At 48.2% G+C, this 13050-nt stretch overlaps 4 protein-coding genes across 4 annotated transcripts; all 4 read right to left on the bottom strand.

Moving 5' to 3' along the window:
* Positions 1-1377: 1377 nt before the first annotated feature.
* IUM83_07155 (Retrotransposon nucleocapsid protein) lies at positions 1378-2175 on the bottom strand (the record flags this gene model as incomplete). The annotated part of the gene is made up of 1 exon (XM_067931421.1): positions 1378-2175. The coding sequence occupies one exon, from the start codon at positions 2173-2175 to the stop codon at positions 1378-1380; it is 798 nt and encodes a 265-aa protein (XP_067780404.1).
* A 3436-nt stretch (positions 2176-5611) lies between these two features.
* On the bottom strand, positions 5612-6282 carry IUM83_07154 (Retroelement pol Polyprotein; the record flags this gene model as incomplete). The annotated part of the gene is made up of 2 exons (XM_067931420.1): positions 5612-5616; positions 5718-6282. The coding sequence occupies 2 exons, from the start codon at positions 6280-6282 to the stop codon at positions 5612-5614; spliced, it is 570 nt and encodes a 189-aa protein (XP_067780405.1).
* A 1731-nt stretch (positions 6283-8013) lies between these two features.
* IUM83_07153 (uncharacterized protein) lies at positions 8014-8373 on the bottom strand (the record flags this gene model as incomplete). Its single annotated transcript, XM_067931419.1, has 1 exon — positions 8014-8373. The coding sequence occupies one exon, from the start codon at positions 8371-8373 to the stop codon at positions 8014-8016; it is 360 nt and encodes a 119-aa protein (XP_067780409.1).
* Positions 8374-11040: 2667 nt separating this feature from the next.
* On the bottom strand, positions 11041-11595 carry IUM83_07152 (ankyrin repeat domain-containing protein; the record flags this gene model as incomplete). The annotated part of the gene is made up of 1 exon (XM_067931418.1): positions 11041-11595. The coding sequence occupies one exon, from the start codon at positions 11593-11595 to the stop codon at positions 11041-11043; it is 555 nt and encodes a 184-aa protein (XP_067780410.1).
* Between the last annotated feature and the right edge of the window lie 1455 nt (positions 11596-13050).

The raw sequence follows: 13050 nt of genomic DNA, 5'->3' as shown, positions 1-13050 counted from the left end.
TACAGTAGTACAATGGTACAGTAACAGGTTTGCATGTTAGCCAAAGTTCCCCATCGCAAAAATAGCAACACACATCGGGCTGGGCGTCTGACCGACGGGTGCAACGCTAGGAACCACTGGCTCTGATGGATAGATACCTCGAGGCGGGCCGACGCGCGGTCTCAGAAATCCTTACAATCAATCGACAATGGGTCGAGGCCTCCGCTGGCCAACGGCGGGCGCAGCTCAGGTCGTCGACAGGCCGAGAGCCATCCGTTGCGCCCTGATTTATCCGCTTCTCACGCTTTTGACTCGAATTCTCAAGGCAGAGAAGAAGGTCAAGGATCACTGTTTCAGGGGTCATCACCACCATAGCAGTTCTAGCCATGAATAGGGTAGCCATCTTCGCTGCCATGAACAGAACCTGCTTTTCCATGGTTTTACGCGCTGTTAGGATATTATAGCTTACCTGGGGTGCTATTTTACACTCAGAATCCCTCTGAGATGATTCCGTGTGCAATCCGTGTTGCAGGTTGTCTTTTTGCGATACTAGAGAATTAGGATCGAAGGATTTCACATGGGAAAAGCTTGTTAAAGCTTCATTTGTTGTTAGCGAATCGACTCTAAGATGCTACGAACTGCAGGAGATTCTTGCGTAGTAGCAATGAAGAAAAAAGTCGAATCGCTACGTATTTACGGGTTCATTCGCTTGGCTTTCAGAGCGCTCCTGTCATACAACGGACGTTCTTGTTAGTCAAGCGAATGAACCCGTAAATACGTAGCGGCTTGACTTACTTGTCGGGGAGCATTCCAATCCATGCGACGTTTGTTGATTAGAGGATCGCCTCAACCGTTCAACAGCTCGGCTATGTCGATATTGCCAGACTGTCTATTCAGTAGGGACGCAGTCCAGCCGTTCACATCCACCACGTTCACGTCAGCACCAGACTCGATCAGGAATTCGACTGCTTCTTGCTGCTGTGTATCAACAGCGTGCATCAGCGCGGTCCATCCTTGATTGTCTATTGCGTTTATATTGGCATGCCCACGATGGACCAGAAAAGCTGTAAGGCTTGACTCGTAGAAGGCCGCGAGTGAAGATGTACCGCGATGTGGAAACGTGTAGGTAGTTGGACGTAAATTGCAAAGTGATATTAGTTGGTTAAGGCCTTGTGGCCGGCCGTCTGGGCCAGTGCCCAAGGCGGTGCTAAAATGAATGAATCTGATTGGTCAATCCACTTCAAGTTGAAGTGGGTTGACGTGCGCTATACAAGAGTAAATGTACACGACAGAGATCATGCACCCTAGTGCATGTTCCTTACTTACCCACTTGTCTTTGCGTAGTGGATGTTGTAGTTTAGATGTGCGGGCCTTGACGTGCTCGTCACGTCTCGGTCCTTACATCCTCCCGGGTTTGACTTCACGTTGACGGCGCTTGAAGTCGTCGACGAGAACTTTCCAGTGAGAGACGTGCTTGATGTCTTTCTCGAGTTCCCACGAAGATTCGTGATCTGGGAGACCATGCCACTTGACAAGCCACTCAATCTTGCGATTGAACTGACGCTTGCGTAGAAGTTTCTCGACAATGTGGAGGTCTTCTCCAGTGTCTTCATTCGTGATGATGCGAGATGCTTTCGGAAGAACACGAGTCTCAAACTTGTCCGGGTTGGAGACGTAATGGCTGAGAACGTCTACGTTGAAAGTAGGGTTCAGTGACTTCATACTGCGTGGCAAAATCAGACGAGCAGCGTTGTCGTTGATCATGCGCTTGATAACGAACGGACCAACTTTACGAGCGGCTAACTTTGCACGTTTGACGTCAATGTCTTTCGCAGCATGCTTGAGTGGAATACGGCGTGTATCCAGCATAACCAAATCTCCTTCCTTGAATTGCACATTGCTACGGTGTTGATCGTAGTACTTCTTTTGCGATGCTTGAGCCTTGAGTAAGTGCTCCTTGGCTTTGCCAATAATCTTGTCACGTTCGTCCTTGAAGCGATTTGCATACTCAGACAGTCCTTGTTGTACTTGAACTGTGGTAGACAGCGTAGGAAAAGTTCCGAAGGGATTGCGTTCCTGACGCCCTGTGTCTACTTCAAATGGCGAAAGTCCTGTAGAGGCACTGACTAGCGTGGCATGAGCATACTCAATCGTTCCCAACTTGGCAGCCCAGTCATCACCATGATACGAGACCATGCAACGAAGTGCGTCTTCTAGTACCAGGTTTTGACGTTCGGTTTGGCCGTCAGCTTGAGCGCGATATGACGTTGTCATATTCAATTGTACACCCATGACCTGCGCGAGTGATTTCCAAAAACGCGATGTGAATTTGGGATCACGATCACTGATGATCACTGCAGGCACTCCATGATGCCGAACGACATTGTCGAAGAAATAATGAGCGATTTCTTCGGCATCATCAGTAGTGTGAACGGGACAGTAGATCGGACGCTTGGACAACTTGTCCACGACGGTCATGATAGCATCATAGCCATCTGATTCTGGCAATCCAGTAACGAAATCCATGGAGACGACTTCCCAACATTCCTTTGGAATCGGAATTGGAATCAACTTGCCATTCTTCTTGGCATTGCTGTGCTTCCAACGTGTGCATGTTTCACAACTTTGCACGTAATCAGAAACGTCTTCATGAAGCGACGCCCAGTAGTACCATTGCTTGATACGGAGGTACGTACGACGAATTCCTGGGTGCGCGGCAATACTGGAATCATGAAATTGCTCAATAATCTTCGTTCTTAGACGATTGCGCTGCGATCTCGGGACACAAAGTCTCATCATTTTGGACTCCTTATCGTCCGTGAATTGCACATAATGCAATTGCTCCTTGAGTACGTATGGATCATGCGGAGTACGATACTTGTCACGAAATCCAGGATCAGTGCGGTAGGCTTTTATGAACTCTTCTTTGAGATTCGAAGTCCATCCTAGCGAACTTGCGTGTTGCATTTGCACGACCGATGTGGCAATCTCTGCATCTTGAACAGGAGTGTAGAGGTGACCATCGGAAAGATCATGTAAGGCGATGTGACCAGCAGGAACATCCGTCATCTCCTCCCCCGAAAATTCAACAGGCGAGAGAGCTGCAGATATCGTGGTCGTATTCACCTTCTGGGAGTCCCCATCATGTTGCTGTGCACGGTAGCGTGATCCAAAACTGCCACACTGCGGTGTACACGTATGAAAGCTGATTGTATTGATAGCGGGACGCGCAACACTCTGTGAGGCTGGAACAGTCGCAATTTGACTATCTGGAGTCGATAGCGAAGCATTGACTGTGCGTAGATCGCTAATTACGCGAAAACTCGATGTCGGTTTATCACTTTCAGACTCACAATGCTGAAAACTGATTGAGCAGACAATTGGCGGATCCAATTGTGGTGATATCAACGCATTCGGAGTTGAATCCATCGGAGGACGGGACAGTGCATCAGCTACGACATTCATTGATCCTTTCAGGTGATGCAGGGTGAAGTCGAACTGAGCAAAGAAGGTCAAGAAGCGTGCAAGCTTCGAGGAAACCTTCGGGTGGTGTAACAACCACTGACATGCACTGTTGTCCGTGTAGATGTCGAAATGACGACCATAGAGGTAATGACGCCATTTTTCCAGCGACAGCTTAATTGCATAGAGTTCCTTCTCATGGGTAGGCCAATTTTGTTCATGCACACCCAACTTCTTGGAGAGGAAAGCTAACGGATGATCATGTCCGTTGTGCTTTTGCGAAAGTACTCCACCAACACAATATCCTGAAGCATCGGTTGTCACGATGAACGGAAGAGAGAAATCCGGTAAAGTCAGGACTGGGGCGGATTGCAATGCTGATTTCAGCTTGCTGAAGGCGATATCATGCTCTTCATTCCAATTCCAAGTATGGTCCTTCTTGACTAGAGGTCCAAACGGTAAGGCAATTGTCGCGTAGTTGTAAATGAAGCGACGGTAGTAGCCTGCGAGACCCAAAAAGCTTTGCAATTGCTTTTGGTTCATTGAAATTGGCCAATTGGCGATCACTTCAGTTTTCTTGGAATCCACCGCAATGCCTTGACTTGACACGGTGTGACCCAGAAACTGAACTTGATTCTGCCCAAAATGACATTTCGAACGATGACAGTACAGCTTCTCTCTGCGTAACACTTCGAAGAGCGTGCGGAGATGCTGCAGATGCTCCTTCATGTTCTTGGAAAATACACAAATGTCATCCAGATACACCACGATAAACGGATATTTGCCTAGTAGGACACGCATAAGACGTGACCAGACACCTGGCATTCCAGCAAGACCCATTGGCGCAACACACCATTGGTAGGTCTCAGAATGAGTGCGGAACGCTGTGTACTGACGACTTTTCAAGGCAACCCTCATCTGATGGTAACCTTGTGCGAGATCCAAGACTGAGAAGATGATACATCCATACATCTTGTCAAATGTTCCGTCAATTCTCGGGAGTGGAATTCTGGCGATGATCGTTTGCGAATTGAGCCAACGATAATCAATCACCCAACGAATCGGTAACGTGGCGTTTCCCGACCGTAACCACTCAGCTCGAGAAAGTTGTTTCCCTGATTTCGGGTCTTTCTTCGGGATACCAAAGATGTTGGAGACCCAAGGCGAATCGGATAGTTCGATCCAACCTTTCTTCAACTTTTCTTCGACAAACAGATCAAGGCCATCTTGTTCTGTCTTCGAGAGCCGAAAAGGTGCGCGTGTGCTTGGCATAGCATCTGACTTCATGTCGAGCTCGAATTCCACGCGTCGATGAGGAGGTAACCCATCGGGTAAAACGTCTGGAAACACGTCAGCAAACTCATCAAGGAGAGGCACAATTTCTTGTGGTTCTTCCGTGACGGGTTGAGCTGGAGTAACTTTGACGCGGTAAATCTCATCATAGTCATGGTGCTTGGCTTTAGCTTTGAACTCAGCACCAGATACTTCTACCTTGCGGAACACTGGTTTCATTCCTTGCGGTTTGAACTGCAGGTGATGAGTACGCCAATCAATAATTGGTTGGTACTTGGTAAACCAAGGTTTTCCGAGAATGACATCGTGTTCAGGGCTCATAGACCATTCCAGGACCTCTAAGTCTCTGAATCGATAGCCATCCATCTCAATAGTGACCTTGCCCTTGTGAACGGCACGTTTCTTCGTTGTGCTTCCGTCAAACAAGGTGACTTGAGAGATCATCGTGTCAGGAATAGTATCCACCAATCCAGGACGAATGACATTGCATGTGGCTCCCGTGTCTAGTATAATGGTGACACGTTTGCCTTCACACAGACCTGGCTTCCGAATCAACTCATTCGGAGCTGGTAGTGACTGGATGGTAGCAGCGTTGAGATCATTTATCTCAACAACTTCAACAGACTCTGGCTTTTCTGCTGCCAAAGTGTGAACAGCGAACTGACCACGCTTAGTGTCAGACTGATAGCTGTTATTCGTTCCGTGCTTCTGTCGATTTTGAAGCTTGAAGCACTGTTCAATCGTGTGACCAGGCTTCTTACAATACCGACACTTCTTTGAGTTGCCACTGTTACGGTTGTTGTTCTGAACAGGGCGACGATAATTGTCACGGCGTGGGTTATGCGCATGACCAGTGTCGATTTCCATAGGCTCAGGTTCATTCTCAGCAGGACGCTGTGGAGCCGTGTTGGAACGAGCGAATGACGTGGAGTTGGAACGGCCAAAAGATCTTGGAGGTGTCCAACGACTCTTCTGAAACGGACCAGCACGAAAGTGCGATCTGTCATACTCGAGTGCAACTGAGAGAGCCTCAGATACCGTCGTGCAACGACGATACTGAACTTCTTCTTTCGTGGGACTAACAAGACCTCGAATGAAGTACGTGATCTTGTCAAGCTCACTCATGTCCTTGACCTGCATGATAGCAACGCGGAACCGAGAGATGTAGTCCTCCAAGCTAGAACAACGTTTTTGCTTGAGACTGTACAATCGATCTCGAAGGCGCTCCTGAAGATCCGGAGGAACGAATTCCTTCGTGAGCTTCTGGATCAAATCTTGGACATCACTGACGGAATCCCTGCAAAGCATGTACCATGCAGCAGCATTTCCTCTGAAATTGGCAGTCATCATGGCAATGATGCGCTTACTCTGATTCTCATTTTGCCTATCAATGTTCTTCGCCTCAAAGTAATGAATAACTTGGTCGAAGTACAATTCAACTGAGTCACCCATGTTTCCATAGAAGCGAGGTAGGCTTATACCTTCAACTTTGACCTCTTTGCGTTGCGAAGTCAAAACGTCGATTAGTGCTTGTTGTTTCTGCACCATTTCGACCACAGACTGTGTCAGACGGTCAGCAGACCATCCACCAGGATTTAACGAAGTCATGATAGTGTAACTTGAGCTAAAAGCTGATTAAAGTTACGCTACGAATGTACAGCTGCTAGCTACTAGAACTAGAGCTACAACGACACTGTCAACAGCTACTCGAAACGGGCGCGCTTGATGCTGATAACGCGATCAACGAAAGCACGAACTTCGGTGTCGATGCGGTTGGCACAGGTGTTCAAGATGTCGACGGTTTCGAAGAGAAACAGTCCAAACCCAGGCTCGATAACACGGTCGAGGTGAGTTTCGAAAAACGGAAAGAAAACTTCACGGAGATGCTCCGTCAAGTAAGTAACTTCGTACTGCAAATGGGTAGCAGCACGAACTGTGAAAGCGCGTTGAACGGCTTGTTCAATGGTGAGAATGCGACGATTTTGCTGATCTTCGTCCCACTCACGAGCAGTACGCTTAGGCATATACTGGAAAAATACCCGAAGCTTACGCCAAAGCTTACCCGAAAATTACGCGAAAATTCAGGAAACGACTGAAAATTACGCGGATTCTCAAATTCGGAATTATACGGATGCTGGGGTTTAGGTAACTACTGATTGGCTGAGCCAAAGTGCAATTACACTAAAACAATGCGAAAAAAGTTTAAAACAACACTTAAACAACGCTATTTAGCGCTAATTCAAGCGTTGGCGCTTTGCCTTGTAATTGGATTTCTTCTGATCGAAACCCTGAACAAGTAGCTCTCCCTGTTGAGCCTCTTCAAGTGCTCTTTTACGCGAGCTCTCCTTAAGTTCACGGTCGAATACAGTAGTGAGTGTGTTATGAATACGCACTACTTGTAAACTTAGGATACGGCAAGCTTCTCGATAAAGTATACGCTCGGACTTAGAGTGAAAACTCTCCTCCTGGTCCTGTAAGTGGTGAGTTAAGCTTGCAAGGCATTAACTGAGTTTAATCCCTTAATACGAAGTCGATCTACTGCTTGTAGATTAGGATCTGGGTTTGAGTTGAGGTTTTTACTTTTTTGGTTTTTCACCTTGGTCATACAAGGCCAAAGGTTTCCGCAATATACTAGGCTTACGTGCGGGAAGGTGACTAGTGAAGCGAAAAGCGTTAAACTAGTACAAATCCTTCGGATAACTAACCGTTAGCAATAAGCGTGAGGCTAGTTAGCGTAATCGACTAGCGAAAAGCGTTAATGTCGATTATGCAAGACTTTACGGCTAGCGAAAAGCGTTAATGCCGCTAAGTCAGGGAACACGTAGAGTAGCAGTAAGTGCGAAAGCAGTAACCCTAACCCGGATACTGTAGCAGTAGTCAGCCGAAGTAGCGAGTCGAGTCGGTCGATTGAAGATCTTCTGACCACTTGCCCGGCGAAAATGACCGTAAGTGCTACCAGATGTAAGGCTTGACACGTAGAAGGCCGCGAGTGAAGATGTACCGCGATGTGGAAACGTGTAGGTAGTTGGACGTAAATTGCAAAGTGATATTAGTTGGTTAAGGCCTTGTGGCCGGCCGTCTGGGCCAGTGCCCAAGGCGGTGCTAAAATGAATGAATCTGATTGGTCAATCCACTTCAAGTTGAAGTGGGTTGACGTGCGCTATACAAGAGTAAATGTACACGACAGAGATCATGCACCCTAGTGCATGTTCCTTACTTACCCACTTGTCATTGCGTAGTGGATGTTGTAGTTTAGATGTGCGGGCCTTGACGTGCTCGTCACGTCTCGGTCCTTACAATAGCGGCTATTCGGACGTAGCCTCTTGCAGCACTGTACATCAATGCTGTAGCGCCGTTCTCGATCGTCGCATTGACATCAACGCCGTGATCAGTGATCAGATTGCGGATTTCACGGAGCCTTTTACCTTCGCCATCATCATCGTGCCATTCGTCCTCTTCATGCCTTTCATCGTTGTCGTTATCGTCACCATCGTCACCATCATCGTGCCATTCGTCCTCGTCATGCCTTTCACTGTTGTCGCCGTTGATGTCCAAGAGTCCTTCGCCATCGCTGCCGGTTTCATCCTGCCCGTCGTCTTCATCCTCTTCATCATCCAGACCTTGGGCATACTGCATCATTTTTCTCGTGTAGAAGTCGCCTTTCTCATTCGGATTGACTCTCTCTTCCAGAAGAATATTGGTGTACGAGAGATGCTGTCTCTTGTCAGCACTAGAGGTCGAGGTTGTAATCGAGCGTAGCGAGAACACTTGTGTGGGAGGATGAAAGTTCAAAAGTGAGCAGTGTTAGGTTGTGTTGCATCGGGGAAGGCCTCAACCAAAAAACCCTTACGGCTGACAGTGACTACTCCGGCCCACACCAAGTGGACAAGGGCGGCACATGATCCATCCTGGAAATCTCCGCGGAGTATTTCTTGGATCTGCCCTTCTCCCTCATAGTCACAACCACTCACAACTTTCACTACTTATTCTTATCGATTTCTTACTGGAATGACTAACCTCAACGGCTCAACTTCAACTCTCTGTCTGTGAGCCACTTCACCGTTGAAGTCTCGTATGGTGTACCAATCTCTGGGGTCGGGCGCTTCAGCGTCCATCAGTCTTCTCCGCTGTCTTCTCTGCTGCTCCCTTCTCCGCTGCTCTCTCCGCTGTCTTCTCTGCTGTGCTGTCCGCTGTCTTCTCTGTTTTCTCTGCGGCTCCTGTCCGCTGTGCTTTCCGCTGGCTGTGCTCTTCGATGCCTTGTCTTGAACGAATCAAAGAGTGAGCTGGCACAGATGACAGCGATCGTTATGTCCGAAATAAACAGTCTCATTTAAATATCTCAAAAGTTAGAAAGTGTCAAATAAAGAGGGACAAACGTTTTTTTCTTCTTCCCTCGCAAGGGTATGTCATTATTATGAGGTGTCCTTAATCTGAGTCGCTTTGTATGTCACTCACAAGCACTCACAAGCGATGCCGCCCGAGATCGTCGAGCAGCTGCTCGCCAAAAGTTGCTCAGAGCAAAAAGACCCGGAGCAACAAAACTTGCGGCCTCTTGAGCGCAACAACCGTCTGGAGTAAGAGCTTAACGCGGTAGCTAGAGCCGTTTATGGGGTCGGTGATAGGTCAACCGCAACACAGCCGGCCATGCACGTGCCCAAGGCGACGTCGCAGCCTGTTTGGTAGTGCCGTAAGTCAATGACCCGACGTCTACTTCGCATAGAGGCACGAACGCGACGACAGAAGGTGGTCAAGCGTAGCCTTGGCAAATTGCAAAACAAACAGGAAGGAGAGTAGTACCCTCAACGTCTCACAATACATTTCTCAGCTCAAAACCTTTCAAGATCCAAGACAGAAACAAAAGCATCGCATGAGTACCACTCAAGGTATTCGATTTTTGATTGAAGAACCAAAAATTTTCCAAGAAGTGATGAGCATCAGCGAGCCGAAGATATCAGATGAAGCTTCGGGCAAATCATGTGTGGGTGGGTACATCGGCTGTGGACAAATTGGTTGCGAACAAGTCGCTTCACTTTCAAATTTGTGGGATCGAGCGGAAGCTACAAGACGGACGACAGCCAAGCACAACCATGAACAACGGCTCCATCTACCAAGACGAACCATACTGGATTGAGTATGGGTACCGCCTCAACGGGTGTTTCTACATCGATTCGCCATATGATCCACAGTGTCGTGGTATTGGTGTTAACGGTGAGCGCTGTCGAAGAGATTGGAATTTGAATTGCATCGGATATTGTCACACACACGCCACTCAAGGGCCTCGAGTTGAAGACCCTCCAAGCTGGGCATTGATCAACCGTTGTCAGGGTATTGCCAAGAGTACCGGCTGTCAATGTTTGAAAGATTGGGAGATCTTTGACAACGGCCTTTGTATCTACCACCAAGCCCAAGCCCCGTATAGGCCTACGTACGGTTACTACTGATACCGGTGAAGACTACACGATGAGCGATGAGAAACAGCGAAAGAGTCGCCATGATCAAGCTTGGCGCCGGTTGCATAAGCACAGAAGCATAGCACTAAACGAATGAAGTTTAGCCACTTTCGTGCTACTACAATAACCAGTCTCTATGCGATTATGTACAACATAAGAAAATAGATACCTCGAGGCGGGCCGACGCGCGGTCTCAGAAATCCTTACAATCAATCGACAATGGGTCGAGGCCTCCGCTGGCCAACGGCGGGCGCAGCTCAGGTCGTCGACAGGCCGAGAGCCATCCGTTGCGCCCTGATTTATCCGCTTCTCACGCTTTTGACTCGAATTCTCAAGGCAGAGAAGAAGGTCAAGGATCACTGTTTCAGGGGTCATCACCACCATAGCAGTTCTAGCCATGAATAGGGTAGCCATCTTCGCTGCCATGAACAGAACCTGCTTTTCCATGGTTTTACGCGCTGTTAGGATATTATAGCTTACCTGGGGTGCTATTTTACACTCAGAATCCCTCTGAGATGATTCCGTGTGCAATCCGTGTTGCAGGTTGTCTTTTGCGATACTAGAGAATTAGGATCGAAGGATTTCACATGGGAAAAGCTTGTTAAAGCTTCATTTGTTGTTAGCGAATCGACTCTAAGATGCTACGAACTGCAGGAGATTCTTGCGTAGTAGCAATGAAGAAAAAAGTCGAATCGCTACGTATTTACGGGTTCATTCGCTTGGCTTTCAGAGCGCTCCTGTCATACAACGGACGTTCTTGTTAGTCAAGCGAATGAACCCGTAAATACGTAGCGGCTTGACTTACTTGTCGGGGAGCATTCCAATCCATGCGACGTTTGTTGATTAGAGGATCGCCTCAACCGTTCAACAGCTCGGCTATGTCGATATTGCCAGACTGTCTATTCAGTAGGGACGCAGTCCAGCCGTTCACATCCACCACGTTCACGTCAGCACCAGACTCGATCAGGAATTCGACTGCTTCTTGCTGCTGTGTATCAACAGCGTGCATCAGCGCGGTCCATCCTTGATTGTCTGTTGCGTTTATATTGGCATGCCCACGATGGACCAGAAAAGCGGCTATTCGGACGTAGCCTCTTGCAGCACTGTACATCAATGCTGTAGCGCCGTTCTCGATCGTCGCATTGACATCAACGCCGTGATCAGTGATCAGATTGCGGATTTCACGGAGCCTTTTACCTTCGCCATCATCATCGTGCCATTCGTCCTCTTCATGCCTTTCATCGTTGTCGTTATCGTCACCATCGTCACCATCATCGTGCCATTCGTCCTCGTCATGCCTTTCACTGTTGTCGCCGTTGATGTCCAAGAGTCCTTCGCCATCGCTGCCGGTTTCATCCTGCCCGTCGTCTTCATCCTCTTCATCATCCAGACCTTGGGCATACTGCATCATTTTTCTCGTGTAGAAGTCGCCTTTCTCATTCGGATTGACTCTCTCTTCCAGAAGAATATTGGTGTACGAGAGATGCTGTCTCTTGTCAGCACTAGAGGTCGAGGTTGTAATCGAGCGTAGCGAGAACACTTGTGTGGGAGGATGAAAGTTCAAAAGTGAGCAGTGTTAGGTTGTGTTGCATCGGGAAGGCCTCAACCAAAAACCCTTACGGCTGACAGTGACTACTCCGGCCCACACCAAGTGGACAAGGGCGGCACATGATCCATCCTGGAAATCTCCGCGGAGTATTTCTTGGATCTGCCCTTCTCCCTCATAGTCACAACCACTCACAACTTTCACTACTTATTCTTATCGATTTCTTACTGGAATGACTAACCTCAACGGCTCAACTTCAACTCTCTGTCTGTGAGCCACTTCACCGTTGAAGTCTCGTATGGTGTACCAATCTCTGGGGTCGGGCGCTTCAGCGTCCATCAGTCTTCTCCGCTGTCTTCTCTGCTGCTCCCTGCTGCTCCCTTCTCCGCTGCTCTCTCCGCTGCTCTCTCCGCTGTCTTCTCTGCTGTGCTGTCCGCTGTCTTCTCTGTTTTCTCTGCGGCTCCTGTCCGCTGTGCTTTCCGCTGGCTGTGCTCTTCGATGCCTTGTCTTGAACGAATCAAAGAGTGAGCTGGCACAGATGACAGCGATCGTTATGTCCGAAATAAACAGTCTCATTTAAATATCTCAAAAATTAGAAAGTGTCAAATAAAGAGGGACAAACGTTTTTTTCTTCTTCCCTCGCAAGGGTATGTCATTATTATGAGGTGTCCTTAATCTGAGTCGCTTTGTATGTCACTCACAAGCACTCACAAGCGATGCCGCCCGAGATCGTCGAGCAGCTGCTCGCCAAAAGTTGCTCAGAGCAAAAGACCCGGAGCAACAAAACTTGCGGCCTCTTGAGCGCAACAACCGTCTGGAGTAAGAGCTTAACGCGGTAGCTAGAGCCGTTTATGGGGTCGGTGATAGGTCAACCGCAACACAGCCGGCCATGCACGTGCCCAAGGCGACGTCGCAGCCTGTTTGGTAGTGCCGTAAGTCAATGACCCGACGTCTACTTCGCATAGAGGCACGAACGCGACGACAGAAGGTGGTCAAGCGTAGCCTTGGCAAATTGCAAAACAAACAGGAAGGAGAGTAGTACCCTCAACGTCTCACAATACATTTCTCAGCTCAAAACCTTTCAAGATCCAAGACAGAAACAAAAGCATCGCATGAGTACCACTCAAGGTATTCGATTTTTGATTGAAGAACCAAAAATTTTCCAAGAAGTGATGAGCATCAGCGAGCCGAAGATATCAGATGAAGCTTCGGGCAAATCATGTGTGGGTGGGTACATCGGCTGTGGACAAATTGGTTGCGAACAAGTCGCTTCACTTTCAAATTTGTGGGATCGAGCGGAAGCTACAAGACGGACGACAG

Source organism: Phytophthora cinnamomi (genome assembly GCF_018691715.1).
Source record: "Phytophthora cinnamomi strain GKB4 chromosome Unknown Contig127, whole genome shotgun sequence".
NCBI classification, from domain to species: domain Eukaryota; phylum Oomycota; class Peronosporomycetes; order Peronosporales; family Peronosporaceae; genus Phytophthora; species Phytophthora cinnamomi.
This window is presented reverse-complemented; position numbering and strand designations above follow the sequence as displayed.